Raw genomic sequence first — 17,796 nt, forward strand, 5'->3', positions numbered from 1 at the left:
TTTAATTTCTAAAATCTGAACTAATTATACGAGACTGACACAAAGTTTGAGGCTGCAGGTGTTTGCTTACTCATCATGTTCTGATTTCCCTGCGCTCACTCTCGCGCTCTCTCTCTCTCTCTCTCTCTCCTCAGTCATTGTACTCAGAAAAGTGAGAGGGACAGCCGGCTTTTTAAAGTTTCTCCACATGAATACACTCAAACAGTGACGCTACAGCTCATCAGAAGGCTATTCATTCGGCAAGGGCACCGGCCATACAAACACACACACACACAGAAATACACTGGCAACAGGAGTGTGCACATACACCAACACACAACCACAGGTGCCCCCTGCTCACTCTGTCTCTCTGCTCTGTGTCACTTGGTGGACACCCAGACGCTGTCACCTTGTGTTAACACAGAGCAGAAGAGAAGATTCAGGTCTGTTTCCCTACTGTACAGCCGTGCAGTAACGTGACTCCATTCTGGTGTCAGAGCCATTGACACAGAGCAGATCTGGCCTCACAAAAGAAGCTGCAGGTGTCTCTCTGACCATCTGAACCTGCAGCAACACTGTCTCACAACAAGCACCAATAACATAATCTGTTGCATGTAAGTGTAAATATGCATTTTCGGGGGAAAAAACAAAAGAAAATTATAAATGAGTGTCAGTTTCACACCAAAGTAGCAGGGATTTGGCCAATTAGATTTTCTACAGCCTCTTACATCTTCACAAAAAGATTCAGGCCAACCTGACCTGTCATCCTCCCTCAGAAAGAAATACCTGCTTTCTGCTTTCAAACAAGCACAAATTTATTTTAGCAACATCAACAAATTTCAGTTAAAATGACTAAATCTGCTACCATATTTTCAAAACTTAAGTGCAAAGCCCAAGTTCTACATCTGAAACTATAACCTGCAGGCCTAACTCAAGGTGATCTACAAGTGCATGCTGACAAACCTCATGAGTGCTGCAGATGTCCAGAAGGAACAGAGACAGAAGGACAGGACAGAAGGAGATGGACAGGAGAGGAGGAAAGAGTCCCAAACCATGGCCAGCAATCCAGAGAGTGCAGGAGGAGGAGGAGGAAGAAGAGGAGGAAGAGGAGGAGGAGGAGGAGTGTGGTGCAGGAATATGGCAGAGGGGAGGGGCTTGGCAGCATGTCAACAACAGGACAAGAAGGAGGGGGGTCACTTCTCATCCTACCTACTGCCAATCATATGGCCTGCTACAATCACACACACACACATGCAAGTGTACACACACACACGCACGCACACACACACACACACACACGCCAGGATGAAGTGGTTACTACTTCTACTACACCTGCTGCTCTTTGTACTACCACTAATTTTAATATTAAAGGAATAGTTCAACTTTTTGAAAAATACACTTCTTATTTTTTTTTGAGAAAGTTAGATCAATATGATACTAAATTCATACCTGGAGCATTAATATGAGGGTACAGCAGGCAGCCAGTTAGCTTAGCACAAAGCACCGAGTCTGCTGGTTGCCTAGCAACCTCACAATGACAACAAGACTACAGAAAGTTACTGATTGCAAACAAAAACAATAATTGCTGTTTTTACAGTTCAGGTTTTCTTCTTGTTCAGGTTTGTTTATTAGTGAGCTTTAGAGGGCAGAGTCAGGCTACATGTTTCCCCTTGTTTCTGGATTTTATGCTGTGTCACTGGTCACTAGCTATAGCTTAATATTTAGCATGCACATGTGAGAGTGGTATCAATCTTCTCATTTAACTCTTGGCAAGAAATATACGCGCATTTCCCAAAATGTTGGAATACCTCTTTACTTTATGTCTCACATGCACATACACACACATTCGCAAACACAACTGTCCACTACAAATCCCTAATCTCCAACGGAGCCACACATCAGAATATGTGTCTAACAGTGCTGCTTGCAGTGTTGGTCCACACACACACACACACACACACACACACACACACACACACACACACACACACACACACGCACAGTCTCTCTCTGGGCGGTCAGAATGCTCTGTCTGATGCAGGGTAATGAGTTTAGACTGTGGACACTAACACAGTCTATATAAAGCTTTGGCCCATTGAGTTGTGACAGAAGCTATTTCAACACTGGTCTAACTAAATATACTGCCAAACACTCAATACAAGTGTGTATTCTGCAGGACACTAACACTGAGCAGAACGAGCTGAACTGGGTCAGATGAGTTTGGAACAAACGTGCGAGAGTTCCGACTCAAATACAAATTTACGACAGAACATTGATTAGATGGGCTGAACTGTGTGCTCATACACTGGCTGTTCTTTCCTGCTCTGCTGAAAAGATGTTCTCTCGTGTTAACATCCTTGAATATATATCATATTAACAGAGTAACAAGCTCTCCCGGTTGAATCATCAACAAGCCTTTATCTATAAAAAAACTCTCATTCTGCAGGAATTTCAAAAACTCCACAGCAACAACAGCTAATGTTCATGGTTAGTGTAGTACTTACAGCTATTCACAATACCAAATTGATGGAAAAAACATAATTTCTCAAAAACCTTTGTTGAATAATTCCAGTCCAGCAGAATTCCTGGTGGGAATTCCTAAGAAGAACTCTGCTTGATTGTTTGACGTCACCCAACAGGAAGAGGGCGCTGTTCTTACAGACTAGACAAGGCTCAAGGATTTGTAGTGACAGCATTGTAAAACATTTCATCCGTCTGAACAAGCACAAAGAAAACAATAAAGGAATGAAGAGATAACAAGAAATAACAAGTGGCCCTAACGATTCTGAAACTAACGGCTCTATAAGGACACTCCCACACAAAGTTTAAAGGCCTGCCTACTCCCCTCCAGTTAGTTAGAACTGAGGAAGCATCTTGGATGAGAGGTGAAACGTCTTCAAGAAACTGTGTCCAGTTGTCTATGATACAGCACTTGGATTTACCATGACCTGGATGACTGAAAACCTTCATCAACAAAGAAGAAATAGCAGATTTTTTACTGAATCTCTGAATTTTAAGTGACTGTGACATGATTGATAAGAAATATTCTGTATTTTCATGTTTTCATGATACCAATCAATTTTGCAGTGGGTCTCACAATGGTATCCCCATTAACTGATGTTTCAGGATGTTTGGATGCCTTTACTGCAGAGCAAATCTCAAACAAAAACAAAAGCTTCATTTCCATTAAAGGTTCAGATGAGCTTAAACTTCGCTCCAGCTGGCCGCACCTATAGTAACCTCTCCACCTGTGGGGACGAACTGAGTCCGTCTACAGCAGCTGAATGGAGGTCGGGATAACATCTTAACTCATACTCCAATAAATCACCGCATGTCACCTCGCCGTCTACACTGAGACAATGTCCTTAAAACCGTAACTGGACACAGGTACACAGATTTTTCCTCACTTACACTCCAGCCAATGTTGCTGAGGTCAGAGCGTACAGAAAGTTCTCTCCTTATGATATGAAATACAAATGTTCAGAATTAAACGATAAACTCAGCTGACCTTGCTTAAAATCATAGCATAAAATTGAGATGTTTCCACTGAATAAATGGCCTCCTTTAATTTTTAAGGAGGCCATTTATTTAGGCATTACTTGAGGCATTACTTTCTGACACAGTTTCTCTTGGTCTTAAAGCAGCAGAGCTGACTAGCATTTTAAACTAGGATGACAAAAAGCACCCAGAAGATTTACAATCACCGCAACAATAACATTTTTAACTTCTATCTATCTTGTGTTTTTGTGTGTGTTTGGGTTTGTACATGAGACCTACCTTTGTTCAGGTGCAAGTTGGCTTTGGTCTTGTCACTGAAGCCCTGGCTGCGTCGGTTCCCAGCAGCACCGACCGAGCCTCTTGGAGGGATGTCACTGCCGGCAGTGGACACCCTCGCTGAGGGGCCGGGAAGTCTGGTGGAGAGAGAGAGAGAGAGAAATACAGAAGAGAAAGGAAGAAAGGAAGGAGCGGGGGCATAAACAGGACAAACACTGAGTTTGTTTATGGTCGAGTGACTGGAGGTCATAAAAATCTTTGAATATTAAATATATAGCCTTCATCTCACACAGTAAAGGAACACAATTGGTTACTACAGGGTTTATAGCACGTTCTGTTAGGACAAGCACACATCCAGCACTTTCTAAACTCAAGCAGGAGGGCACCTGCTTATTAGGAGTACAGGAATCATGCGAGCACTGGAGAGCTGCAGATTTGTTACAGTAAGCGTTTTAACACACTGCAAAGCTTAAGCAGCAACTGTAGAACATCTTGTCTTTTCGCGTTCTCAAGGAACATACTGTACACAGCAAGGAGAAGTACAAGGATGTTGTCGTTGTTGTCCAAAATGTATAACATGATGCTAACATCTACTGTTTCATGCAGAAGCAACTACTAATGACAGATTCACTTTATGTGTAAAAAAAAATGGCAAAAAGAGAGAAAAAAGGCTTGATTTTACTTTCATTTTCTGAGCTCTGTCAAAGCACTATGTCACGAAGAAAAGTGATCACATTTTTCCTCACAAGCATCAATCTAGCTTTGTTTTCCACATTGTGAATTTGCAGTTGGTTGTTGGAAGTTTATGTAATTCAACATCTACAATGAACTACTTCAGTTCTCCTCTTGCCCTCTTGCCGGGCTGCAAGGTCGAGTCAACCGCAAACTGATGACTAAACTACCCACTCAGTCATTCTGTTGCCTAGATCTTTTGCTAACAGTGAATGTTCCTAATAAACATCTGACTCATCTTCAGTCTGAAGTGGTTTGGATTAGAGGATACACACAGTTTAACAAATGTAAACTCAGCCATTGTTTGCTTTTCTTGCAGCTATTACAGCTTGGCCCCACCTCCCTACATACACCTACAGTAATCTCATGGAGACAGATGAGCTCACAGCGGCGTGGACGTGTGTGAATGGGTCAGACAGGCTGACGGAGTGCACGTCCCAGGGGAGCTGTGAGCTCGGCAGCCTCAGATTACATGTCCTGCTCCTTTATTTCCCTGCATGGATTAGACAGGATATACTGGCCGTGGATAATCCTCGTGAAATGTACTGTATGACACCTTGATTCCATATTGTAAGTCAATTTGCTGCCTTTTGGTGAGGTCTGTGAGCCAAACCGTAATCTAGCCAGGCCGTGGCACACAGACTGCTAATGAAATGCTAATTCACCAGTGGCGACGACATCATCATCCTGGGACTGCGAGGCGGATGCTGATAAACAGATTACAGCTCTTTCTCTCAGCTCTCGTATACATTATAGGAACTCTCATTTCCGGCATGCCAATCACTTTGACTGGCCATTATTTATCTGGCCATTGCACGGTAATAGGTTTTACCACATTATTTAGCGTGGAGCAGCCTAGGATCATATGGCTTTCAATTATGGCAGAGCCAGTCAGTCTACCGCCTTCCCCCTCTGGACTGGCCATGTAAAGAAGCAATATATGATGTGATGGTTATAAAAAAAAACTTAATACATTTCAAAAAGTAGATTTACTTAAGTAAGGCATTTATTTTCTTTGTTTTTTTTAAGGAAAAAATACAGATTGATAATTTGCTTTCTGTCCCTGTAGAAAAAAATCAATCAGAAATCAGAGAGAGCAGTGGCAATATCTCTCATTAAACAATGAAAATGTATGTAAACCTTCCATGTCTTTAACATCCATTAAAAGTACTTAGTGTTTTATAGTTTGCATCTGACGGGAAGAGTAATTAGGAAAGCCAAGTGTTCAGTGGAGACGAATCGTAGCTCATTCTCCTGTAGTTGTACAAGCTAACCAGAAGGTGGGGCTGTTGCATTGCTTTGGAGAGGAGGGTTTATATGGGGGCAGGTGCAATGCAATCAGAATCTGGGATAGGCAGCATGCAAAACCTCATCCTAAATCCAATTTCAAGGTGCATCATTACATAATACCACACTGCATGCTAAAAAAGAGGCAAATGTAAATGCAAAAAGACTTGAAAGCATCACAGCAAACACACATGGAAGCTAGTTGTGACACATTGTTATATTATAGATGTGCACTCCCGCCATAGATTCATTCTGTGTTAATTATTAATGGCACATTATATGGGGGATGTGGTCGTCAAGCGAATCCACACACACACACACACAAGCACGCACACACTTACTTAAGGGTTATCTAAAGGTCTTTCACAGCCCATTTAGCAGGCCTGCCAAATGAGGCACGCTGCCAGACAGACAGGGATGTCCGAAAATGGATCCCAGAGCTTTAGTTACTATCTACTGAACACTACCACTCATGCATATTAGATAGTGCTTGTAGTAGAGATTGCCCTTAATCACAGACAAAGAAACAACATGAAACTCATTGTAGTACAAAAGTAATGTTATCCTTGATTAGGGGCAATTTCTACCTTCCTATTTCCTGGAGTGGGGACAGGAAAGGAGGTGTGGTTTAGGGGTGGAGGAAAGAGAGGAAGGAGCAAGAAAACAGAAAGGCAGAATAAGCTGACCTAGAGGTCTTTTTCTGACCAAGGGAAAACTTGAGTAGTTTACTCTGAGACCCATCCCTGGAGGAGAAGAGAAGAGAAGAGATATATGGAAGAGGACAGAGACAGAGAGGTCAGGTTTACGGTTACAAATGACAGGAAGTATGAACAAGAAGATCGAAATGACAAAATGATGGATTAGAACAGCAGAACCAGCGAGAAAGTGAAGATTTCAGACAAACCCGTTCACCCAGTTTCAAGGTTTCACAAGGTTACAACGTTTCCAGTTGGGCCAATGAGCCTCACCTGGACTGCATCTCGGCCTGTGCTGCTTTCTGGGCTGTAAGAGCAGGAGTCCCATGCGGAGAGTGGCTGAGCTGTGCCGGGGCGCTGCTCTGCTGGCTCAGGGGAGGGTGTGTGCTCTTGGACTGGGCAGCGGATGGAAGCGTGGGCTGGGAGTTCTGCCGCTGAGCCTGCTGCTGCTGCTGTTTGTAGCGGGACAAGCTGAAGAAGAGGCCGAGGATGGCTTTCAGATTACCATTCCGGATCTCTGTGGGTTAAGAAGAGGAGACAATGTAGAATATTGCAGCAAATCTGAGGATGCCCTGTTTAGGACCCAGGATTTACAATAACATGCAAGCTATAAAGTGACTTGCTGGCTCCTTCATTTGGCCTATTAAGTGAACAGATTTCAGTTGCAGCAAGTACACCGGTATTCACCAGCAGCCTGAAACACTTATGGTGGTTGTAATTGGTTTTTCACTGCTGGCTTCAGCTCTCCAATATATCTGACTTGCATGTTTCTGGACTGCAAGAGGAAGGTCACTAGTAAATACTTAGAGAACACGTTCTCCATACAGAATAGAGAACTGACCCGATGGCTTTCTAGCTATGAGGTGACGTCACTGTCACTGTTCAGCCCAAGACAATACTAGTAGTAACAGAACCATTGGTATTATTGTTCCTAGGTTCCCTGTGTGAAAAATGGTGAAAGAAAGTAATGAAACATTAATCTTTGTTTGGCTACATTAAAACAATGCTCTATTGTGAGCTGTATAGTACATTAGCTCTATACATGGTGTAATCAGCCCCTATTGAGCCTACATTTTTTAATGTGTACTTTCTGGCATTAATGTAGTGTGTCCGGGCAAAAGGGCTTGCCAGTAAAATTGCCTCAATGTATCAAGTTGCTCGCACAAAGGACATTCGTTGGCCTGGCCTAAAGGTTAGGTCGACGTCTCTTGTTCCAGCGAAAGCAGAAGTGCGGGAGTTACTTACCCTCTGAAGACAGACCCTGGATGTTGACTCCTTTTGCTGCCAGGAAACTGAGGCAGGCATCGATGTTCTCAATCTGGACAAGAGAAACACAGACAGAGCTGTAAGACACTGCACCCTGCACATTTCCATTTGAATTTGCATATTTGTATAATGCGAGGAAGCATGATGGTCTGTGTTTTGCACGCTTTTCCTGAGAGTGTGATTGCAAAACTGGAAATGAAGATCTACAAATCTATCTAGAAAGGAAAGTTGGCTGTACAAAATGTACAAAACTTTTTTTGTTAGAAATTTTTTTTTTAGAAGAGAGGTGCTGACAAGGCTGAAGATGTTGGCATTACAGATCATATGGCCTTCAATATTCATTGATTTGACATGGTTGGAGCACTGAAAAGTTGACTGCTCTGATGGAAAACTAAATCTGTTTATGTTTTTTTGGACCGTCTTTGGCAGTAAATACAAATTTCATGCCAGTACGTGTGTATTTGTAATCTTAGAGAGTCCTAATGCATACATCTGTTAAGGCCTTTAATCTGGAGGTAGATCCAGGTCTGCATCGAAATGCACATAACAAACAATAATGCTGATTGACTGATAGTAGCCGTGATTTTTTTTTGATTGAGGATTCTTGTTCGGGAAAATCAAGGCTTTGTAAACGGATTTAGTTTCACTTAAAACCATATAAAATTTCCATGCTGTTGTATCATCAGTTGTTCGCAGAATTACTCAAAGGAGATGCGTCAAACAAGCTACAAGCAACTACACAGAAATGCACGGGATATTAAAATTGGCCACATGATACATCAGTCAACAGAGGATTCAAACCAAGCAGACTTTCGTCAGCAGAGCATCAGAGAATCAAAACATCTACACCCACTAAGTTGCTATGAAAGCAGCCATGGCAACCTGAGCAGACTGCTGAGCTGTCACTGGACAGCGAGAGGATTTGATAGGCAGACAGGCTTTGTTTAGAGCCCATGTGACCCCATTATACACCAAGCCTGCTGGCTGGCCCACGTAATCACAAAGTAAACCACATAAAACAAATCATCAAGCAGCGTCACCGCAGATGACTGAGCGATCAAAGTTTACCAACTGTTGTTTTCGATGAGCAAACACACCAGGTACAGCGCACGAGATATCAATATGGCACAGCCACTGCGCTCTCATATGACATACAGACTATATTAAGGCACTCTAGGCGAGGCAATTAAACCAAGAATTGACTATGAAAATGACTTTAAAAAGCTTTTTACAGTATGCACAAAGGTTAAAGAGGTGATAAATCTCTTTTAGCATGACATTTATGACACGTGAGGGTAGATTTATAACACATTGAGGCTAATCTGCCCAAATGTACTTACAGCAAACCCACTTTGTTGAAAGAACAACAGCTCAAATTTAATCTCACAGCCAAGGGAGAGCAGATATAGAGCAGTGATACTCCAAGTGGTTTCTAAACTAAAATACATATGAAGTGTGTCCTTTGTAAACGATACCGGGTGTGGGCTGCAACCGGGAGGGTCCCGCTCACTAAAGATTAATGACATGATTACACTTAATATGCACCGACTAAATATAGCTTGACCTACAGCTCGCTCTGTGGTTCTCCTGTGAGGAAGTATCCGGCTGTGAGGTGAGAAGCTGAAGTAAGAGCTCGTTTACATCCGTCTCTGTTGAAATATGTGAACGTCCACTGGCTGCAGATAAAAGGTAAATCAACTGAGCCAAAGTTACCGCCATCAATGATAATACTAAATCCACTGTGGCTACTACTTTAATGCTACCAACATCCACAACCATACTTCCTTTTAGTTACAACCACAAGTACATTTATCTCATTCTCATCCACTTGAATGTCATATTTAGTGAGTGGAAACTTTCATATAGCTGTGAGTTGCATCCACTGCTGTATTACTATTAGCTTCAGCTCCTATTATATTCATAATATTACTTCTATCCACTACCACAAAATGTATAGTTACACCATTAACCGTACCAATATTAGTGATATCAGTATCCTCCTAAATATGTACCTCACTCATGAGATTTCTTCATCCTCCATCTGATCACTTATAACTGTCACTTACAACAAGTTCATCCACTACCAGATCATTAGTAACTAGATCTAAATAGTACTTGTTTGATTACTACTTGTTGCAACATCTATTCTATGGGATAAAAAGTATCTGCCTTCACTATGGTTCAACATTGATATTCGTCAATCTACTACTTGTTTACAACTATATATTCTTCTTCTAATTTAAACTCTTAATCTCTATCTGAGCCGTGTGTGAAGAGGCTGGTGGACTTTAGGTCACTGGCTGAGCTGAAGCAGCAGTGCTGCCCCTGCTGTCATTTCCGTAACCTCTGACCCCAGAAACAGCTGTTAGAGGGGCTGACTTATGTTGTCCTTTGAGGTGATACAGCAGAAAACTTAGGGACAGCGGGAATGTCGACTATGGCCCTTTCGGAATACCACAAGCTCCTTAAAAATAAACCTCACCAACATACCAAGAGACTTTCATTAATACCCCCAGCCTACACTTCATCTGAGTGACTGAACCACTCCCCTACTGCCCCAAATTCCCGGGTGCAGCTGAAGTTTAAATAGCAGCAGCAGCCTGCACAAATTTACTTCATTGGTATACCCCATCACAAATGCCAGGCCCGTCCTGCTGAGATGCTCCCAAAGCCCCGCCTCTCAGGGGGTAGAAATACTGAAACCTCTGGCTATTTAAAACCTGCAGAGACCAGAGCTCAGACAAGCAGGAGGAACACAATTCAATGCAACAATCTTCCATCAGCTGAAGAGCCTGAGATCTTAACCAGTCTATATTTTAAATGGAAATCAGTTAATCTATGATTTAACCTGATGAGCAGAAAACAAGCGGTGATGTTATGTTGTACAAAGTTTGACATTTACAGCTTCTCAAATGCAAACATATCCTTGCTTTCCTTATCTAATATAATATAACTTTAAATAAAACATTTAGATTATTGAACAGTTGCAAAAATAAAATAAGCTTTTATTAAATGCCACTTCGGGTTCACGTAATATCTGATGTGCCCTTTTCATTGAATTACGAAATATTCAGAATTATGCATTAATCATTGTGTTAAAGTCAATAATTCAGTCTTGACCAATTCACAAGATATTCATAAATAACCATTCTTAGTTGCAGGCTTACTGAAGATTGATGTCACATTTACCAAATCATCAATAGGAATGAGAAAATTACGCCATCAAACAACAAACTGAGGATAAATATAAGATGCATCCATTTCCCGCAAGACTGCAGAAGTCATTTGGGGCTTTTTGAGTCAACTTTTAAGGTTCATCCCTCTTCTGTTCTCCACAAACTTAGTGTTAAGACAACTGGCTGATGTGTGAATCAAAACATACTCAAGTAAAAGTAAAATTAGAAAGTTTGCAGATACACAATCAAAAGACCACCAAATAAAGAGAATACTGAAGAGAATAGTCTTGTCCGTCTTCAGCTCTACTGATCATCTGAACAAAGTACCTCTAAAGAAACTCACGACTGTTAACTCCTACCTGCCTGGATGTGTGATCTCTTCCTGCAGTGTGATTGCTCTGCCTGACCTCACACCTCCACCCAGGCCACTGTCACCTCCCTGCTCTGCTCCGGCTCCCGGCAGCAGCATGGGGCTGGCCAGCCAACAGCCCTCTGAGCAAACACTCCTTCCCATCCGACGGACGGCATTGTTGTGTATGTGTGTGTGTGACGGAAGAGAGACAGAGTGAGCACTAAAGGGAGGGAGGGAGGGAGTGCGTGTGAGCAAGACGTATCTGAAGCAGGATCGGACTGATAGGAGCTTTTTGAAGACTGATACTGAAGCCGATATTTTTAAACCAAAGATATCTTCAGCAGTGGTTTTCTGTATTTAATTTGAACATCAAAACAGAAGTAAAACAGGGACAACTAAGTACTTTTTTTGCCCAGAACCTTGTTTTTGTCAAAACACACTGATTGTTGTGGCTGTGGGTCTGTGAAACCCACAGATAAAATGACTGCGATGTTGAGCTATAAAATAAACTTGACTGATAAATTCAAACTACAACTATTCAATATTAGAGATTAAACTCTGAAATAATGTCTGGTTTGTTACAGCGCGAGTCGTATTTTTGGGGTTGTGTATATCTCTGCTCGTTGTGGTGGCACTGTGCTAGCAGATTGCAAACAAGTCAACAGTGTAGCCAGAGTATCTAAACCCCTTTATCTAAAGGCAAAACTGAAAGTAAGCACACAAAAAGGCGCGAACAATCCCTTATTGCACTGGCAGATAAGGAAGGTCAAAGTTGAATCAGAAGTGGGTTTGTAAACTGTGATGATATCTACAAAGGACAGTCTAGCTGGCTAATGATTACTAACCTGGAAGTTTATTTAAAACCTGTCTGATCATCTGACTGCTTGTGTTTTTGGCCGGTCTTACTTGTTTTTAGGGAACGTCTCCATCCCACTTGCTGAATGGGCAAAACTACAAAAAAGCCCAAACTTGTAAGAAGAACTCTGTAAATGGTGCAATAACTTCCAAAAAAGCATTGATGAAGAAATGTATGAATTAATAAAGTATGTGAAAATCCCAACAGTGAAGGCGTTTCAGTGTTTTCTCCTCAGATCAGGGGGTAACCTCCTTCACATTTGTGTCAGAACTGATCTATCAGTCTGACTGTAGTGTGACGACAGCTTCCTTGCCGAAGGCGCTCTGTCATTTTATTTTCTGACGATTGGGTCTTGTGGAATCCGATCACGTTATATGGTTGCGAGACGACGTGTTGTGTCAGTGTATATGTGTGTGTTTCACTGTGTGTCATTATCTGCCCACACTTCCTTTCACTCTCCGTGGAGGTTTCACAGATTGCAGCTCACCAGCTCACCTGCTGAACTTTGACTTCTAGCTGATTAATTATTTCTCTCTCCTGACTGAAAATTGCATGCAGAGGTTTCATCACCTCAGAGAAGCGCTGGGTTTCACTGCTTATGAGATTTTAAAAAAACTGATGCTTCTGCTGCTATGACTCACATCATGATGCAAAATCAACTTCAAGCAGCATATTCTGTTTTTTTTTACTTGTGTGTCTATATTTCTGTAACAAAGTTAATCACGTTCACAGCAAGCATTTTCTCTTTAAATGTATCATGTTTAAATATGTTCCTTACTGTTACCTCCTTAAAAGATTTAGCATTTTAAATTTTTAAATTAGATTTTCCTAATCATCCTCAGGCTGACATCTCCTTTCATAAAAAAACAACAATTTCCTCCAGCTACATCAACATTTCCCTGCTGAACTGTGTAAAGAATAAATAATTAAGGGAAATCTGCTTCAATTTGTTGATGAAAAACAGCTTTGGGTTGTCTTTGCTTGCGCAGAAGGCATTTGTGAATTTCTTAACATTCAAAGGAGGGCGCATTTTCCAAGGTTGAGGTTTCTGGAATAATCTCTTATGTCATATCTCATATGAATAGACATACTGTTACTGCAACAGATGACTAACGTATGGGGTCCTTAAGGGTTGGATAAACAAATGTGAATGTCGTGCTGTGCATCATGCGATCAGCTTTCTGTCAGGGTCTCTCAGTATCATAAGCTTTTCGTCATAAGTTTGGTTGGTTGCGCAGAAACAGTTTATGTGATCGCCCGCTTGTTTCTTACTTATCAGGTGATTTCTGACCAGCTGATCCAGTTGGGGATTTCTCTTTCACTCACACACAGAAAAAGTACCGCTCCCTTTGATCAAATATTAACCAGCCTGCTGAATCATTAATACAACATCTTTTGGGTCTTGTCCTGCTTACCTGCGTAAAGCATTACCATCAACAAAAACACTAAAAATCATTCGTGTCAGAAAACCAACAATCTGAAGCTGTGGTCTTGACTTCTGACCAAAACCACACAGAGACACATGTAACTGTGCGCACTCAGGTCAAGTGTGTTAAAAGTGTGTTTTAGGTGACACCGCACCTAAAACAGGGTGAGTGAAAAAGAAAAGCTCTATTGTCTGACCAGTTTACACATGAACACACAATCACAGAGTATCAGCAAAGAGTCTGGCATGAAGTGGCATTAAGTGAAGTCCTCTGTAGCTGCTAATGTATCCTTCACTCTGTCTTTTATCGAGCTCATTAAACACCTGCTCCTGCTGGTTTCTACCTATACTCTCTCTTTTGCAGCAGCAGAAAATGTGCAGTTTGCAGAGGATACAGCAGTCCAGCAAACTAATAAGAATAAAGGTAATAATTAAACCCAAGATGGTGTCCAAGAACAAGCTTATGAATGAGACAAAACCAAGACAGACACCCTTTCATGAATGCAAACCCAGAATCTATCACTCTCTGTTTCCTCCTGAATATTCCTAAATACAGCCTAAAGCACTGCAATGCTCAATTAATAAATATTATTATCATGTTTAAGGTAAATACGCACTAACTGGCCACTTCATTTTGCACACCTGTCTAATGCAATCCATTACAACAGCTCTGCCATGAATTCTATTTTTACGAAGCTTATAATTTCACGTTTTTTGTTGATATTGTCAGAAAGGTAATAACTGTACTTTATATCTATTATTGAGGCCATAGTGGGTGGTGATATTGTACTGGAGTGCATTATATTGAAAGTTGTAGCCCAGTTCAAACCAACCTGCAAACAACATTCACAATAATATGCTGCTGCATTGGAGACAAAAGACTCTATACAGCAAGAAAATACACAGCAATATTAGATAAAAAATTCAAAAGAGCCACATTTGTAAAATATTTAAATCTCTGAAATAAAGAAATTAGAGTGTAAAACAGATGAATCAACTGAAGCAGCTGGATGTGACATAAAGAATACGATTAAGGAATTAAATGGGCCAAAGGATAAAAATTAGGTACGCTTTAGATTGTTGTGCATGTAGGTTGCAGGTGCACAATAAGAAAAACGTTTCCAAGTTCTGTAGGAGTAGCTGGCATCTGTAATTTAATCCATTTATTTGAGCATGTTAGACAAGGAACTACATGAGAAGAAATGCCGTAAGGGAGTAATAAAAAACGGTAACTGGTTTACGAATGAATAAACAATGTTTATTGCACCTTGGGTTAGGGTTAGGGAACACCGAACACTTCACAGTGATGACTGACGTAGTATATAACTACTGTATCACCAGTGACACCTTTAGATAAACAACATCGATTGTACAAGTGTACCTAATGAAGTGGCCAGTTTGTGCAGGTATAAAGTCTCTAAAATCTCATCTGCTAAAGAGCCATAAGATTACAATATGTAATTTATAGGCTCAGTTCTTCCAAATTACAAAATAAAAAAAATGTTTGCTTTATAAGTCCAGGTTTGGAGATGTCTGTCAATGCCCATACAATGGCGGTGAAAGGATTTTAAGTTGTTACAATATTGAATTTCCAAAAATCATCAGCACCATTTCTTTGGGGAAAGTGTCCTGGTGCTGCCAGCGGTTTAAATTTCAACTACTTTCTGCCAATTGAATACTCCCTTCAAATTCTGCTTAACCTAAAAAGAAGTTGGCACATAGTATCTGAAGTAAAAAGCAAATTCAGGAAATGAATCCAATTAAGGATTTTAATTGCACTGAATGAAATGAGGATGGTGAAATGTTTGGCTGGCGTTTAATTTCTCAGCTCTCAGAGTCACAGCTTCTGGAATTAACTCAATTTTACTTTCTAACGTGGGATGTTTGGACGGGAAAACAAGCGTGTTTGTTTGTGTGTCTCTGTGTACGTGGAATCCTGTGTGGCTTTAACAGCTCGGTGTCAAATCAACAGGCTCGCTCTGGGCTGCACCCACACAGACACACACACAAACAAACACACACATACACACAGCCTGACTGGGTGGCAAAGAAATGACCCAGTGATGGGAGTCCGTTTAACGAGGCTGTGACAGTTGTAAAAACAGACTCTGGCTACGGCCCGGATAGCCAGCATGCTAATCAGCTAGTGTTAGTGCAAGGTGAGAGTTCAGGGTTTTATTCCGCTCATGGAGCTTATTTCCATGTTTATTCGTTTAGAAACGGAGGTCAAGTTAAGTGGTGGTAATTGGCAGCAGCTTTGGAAGCTTTTGGGGGTTTGAAAGCAATGAAATAAAGTGCAGTAAAAGTGGGCTCTCTTACTCCTTCAACCCAGCTGCCAAATAAACTCTCAGGACCTGTGTGTGTTTGTGTGTGTTTGTTTTGACAGCACGACAACACACAAAGCAGACATTTGCATAATGACTGCGGTTGCACCTGCCCTTAGCACTGCTTGAGTGCTTCAGATTTTGCTTTAAAGCTGACAAACCTACTGAGATTATATGCAGCGATCCAAAAATACTCAACATCTCAGTTTATCCAATTCAAAATAAAAGCAGATCTTGACAGCCATTATCCAATAAACAATATCACATTGCATGAATGCACACTAAAAAAACACTGTTGTCTCCCTCTTGACTGGCACGCTCACACCATCTATGAAAATTAAGGAAACAATCAGACATTTTTTTATATTTGGAACAACGCTATTTGTCTCAGAAATATCCTGCAATCTTCTTGTCATTAAAAAAAGACAAGATTGCAGGATATCATCTTGTCATTAATGTCTTAAAGACATTTTAATGACATGCTGTGTTTGCAGATGACAGCAGAGCTGAATGCGAGAGAGGCTACACAGGATGTTGATAACAGCAAGACAAAACCACGAGGAGACGCCAAGATCGCTGAGTGCAAAGAGTGCAAAACGCTCAATTACAGGCGTCTGAGGGGGGCGTAATCAGCGCTAATGGTAAAGGCCTAATTGATAGTGAGTGGGACAGGAAGCACAGAGGGAAGTGAGCCATATTTAAGTGTGAGTTAGACATGTCTGGAGTGAGGAAGAGGAACATCTATGGCAAATTAATATTCAAAATGAGGAAAATTAGTAGGAAAAATGCCAAATTAAAATGTATAGTGATCGATAGATTTGGGTTTGCAATCTGCTTGTACATAAACTAATCAACTTGTATTGGTTCTAAACTTTTTTCACAGGGCTCTTCGTAAGTTAAAGGCACTTGTAATCCAACTGTAAAGGAAAGGATCCCAACGTTATACAGACTGGAACCTGCAAACTCTCCTTAATTGACTAAGAGGGTATTTAAACATGAAGGAACAGTAAATAGTGACTCACTGTTTTCTGATGATGTCAAAGGTTTGTTTACAATGATATTTGTAATATTTGTAAACAAGGTTACAGTAGGTTAGCCAGCTAGCTTTGGGCTTAACTCAGAATGTCTGCTATCATGAACATCAGCGTTTGTTGTCACAATAACCACATTTATGTGAGTTAATCTCATTTCATAATAACTACTTCACTCATGGTTCTGAAAATGTTGCTTGTAATGAGCAACTGTCACATGAACTCTCTTGTAGCTGAGAGGATAACAAGCTTTGTGATACCATTTATCCAAGATGAACAATGTTGAGTGAAGCCAGGTAACCCACACAGAGCCACACTACGTTGTGCTTGACGTGTGATACAGGCCTCTGCTCTATTTTCAGTGATGATGAATTGAGTTTAATAAAAATCCTGACTGATATACTTTAGGGCTTTAATATCTAAGATGGTAATGGATTTTCTGTAGCTCACCAAGATAAATCAGCACCACATTGTAAAATACGGCTGAACATGGAAGTAGAAACACAAAAAAAAGCACTAGAAACAGGACGTCCTCATAAGTATAGTAATATGGGTCCATGCTGGTGTTGAAGAAGAGGGGTTCAGGGATCAGCTGTGCTTCCACCTCCTCCTCAGTTGTTAACTACGGGTGTGTATCCCTCTCTCTCTGGTGCTTTGAGATGCTTCAGTAGTCTGGCTGGTGGCCAGAAATAGCCCCCTCAGCTGGCACACTGGCCCAATTTACGACCCTTCACATTCAGCTGAGGGCAGCCCTGCCCACGGCACCGTCGCCTCGTTTCCCACAGAGAACACAAAAACTGTGAAAACGCTGAAATCACCAGCAGCAGCATTACAAAGGAAATCCCACTTATGTATCTGCTAAATGTCACTTCAGAAAAAATCCCGTCATAATAACCGG

The 17,796-nt window shown here is 41.2% G+C and overlaps 1 protein-coding gene across 8 annotated transcripts in view; it reads right to left on the reverse strand.

Moving 5' to 3' along the window:
• nav2a (neuron navigator 2a) overlaps positions 1 to 17,796 on the reverse strand; it is a 220,004-nt gene that overhangs the window by 59,486 nt on the left and 142,722 nt on the right. For 5 of the 8 annotated variants that reach the window (XM_084354887.1, XM_084354883.1, XM_084354885.1 and 2 more), the window contains 4 exons: positions 7,713 to 7,785; positions 6,741 to 6,984; positions 6,459 to 6,515; positions 3,757 to 3,890 (listed from right to left, as the gene is read on the reverse strand). In XM_084354887.1, the coding sequence (XP_084211013.1) occupies positions 3,757 to 3,890; positions 6,459 to 6,515; positions 6,741 to 6,984; positions 7,713 to 7,785 (508 nt within the window). Of the gene's footprint in view, positions 1 to 942; positions 1,084 to 3,756; positions 3,891 to 6,458; positions 6,516 to 6,740; positions 6,985 to 7,712; positions 7,786 to 17,796 lie in introns of those variants that run through there. The other 3 variants (XM_084354889.1, XM_084354884.1, XM_084354890.1) reach the window with 2 other exon arrangements.

This window comes from Pagrus pagrus (genome assembly GCF_965226575.1).
Source record: "Pagrus pagrus genome assembly, chromosome: 1".
NCBI classification, from domain to species: Eukaryota; Metazoa; Chordata; class Actinopteri; order Spariformes; family Sparidae; genus Pagrus; species Pagrus pagrus.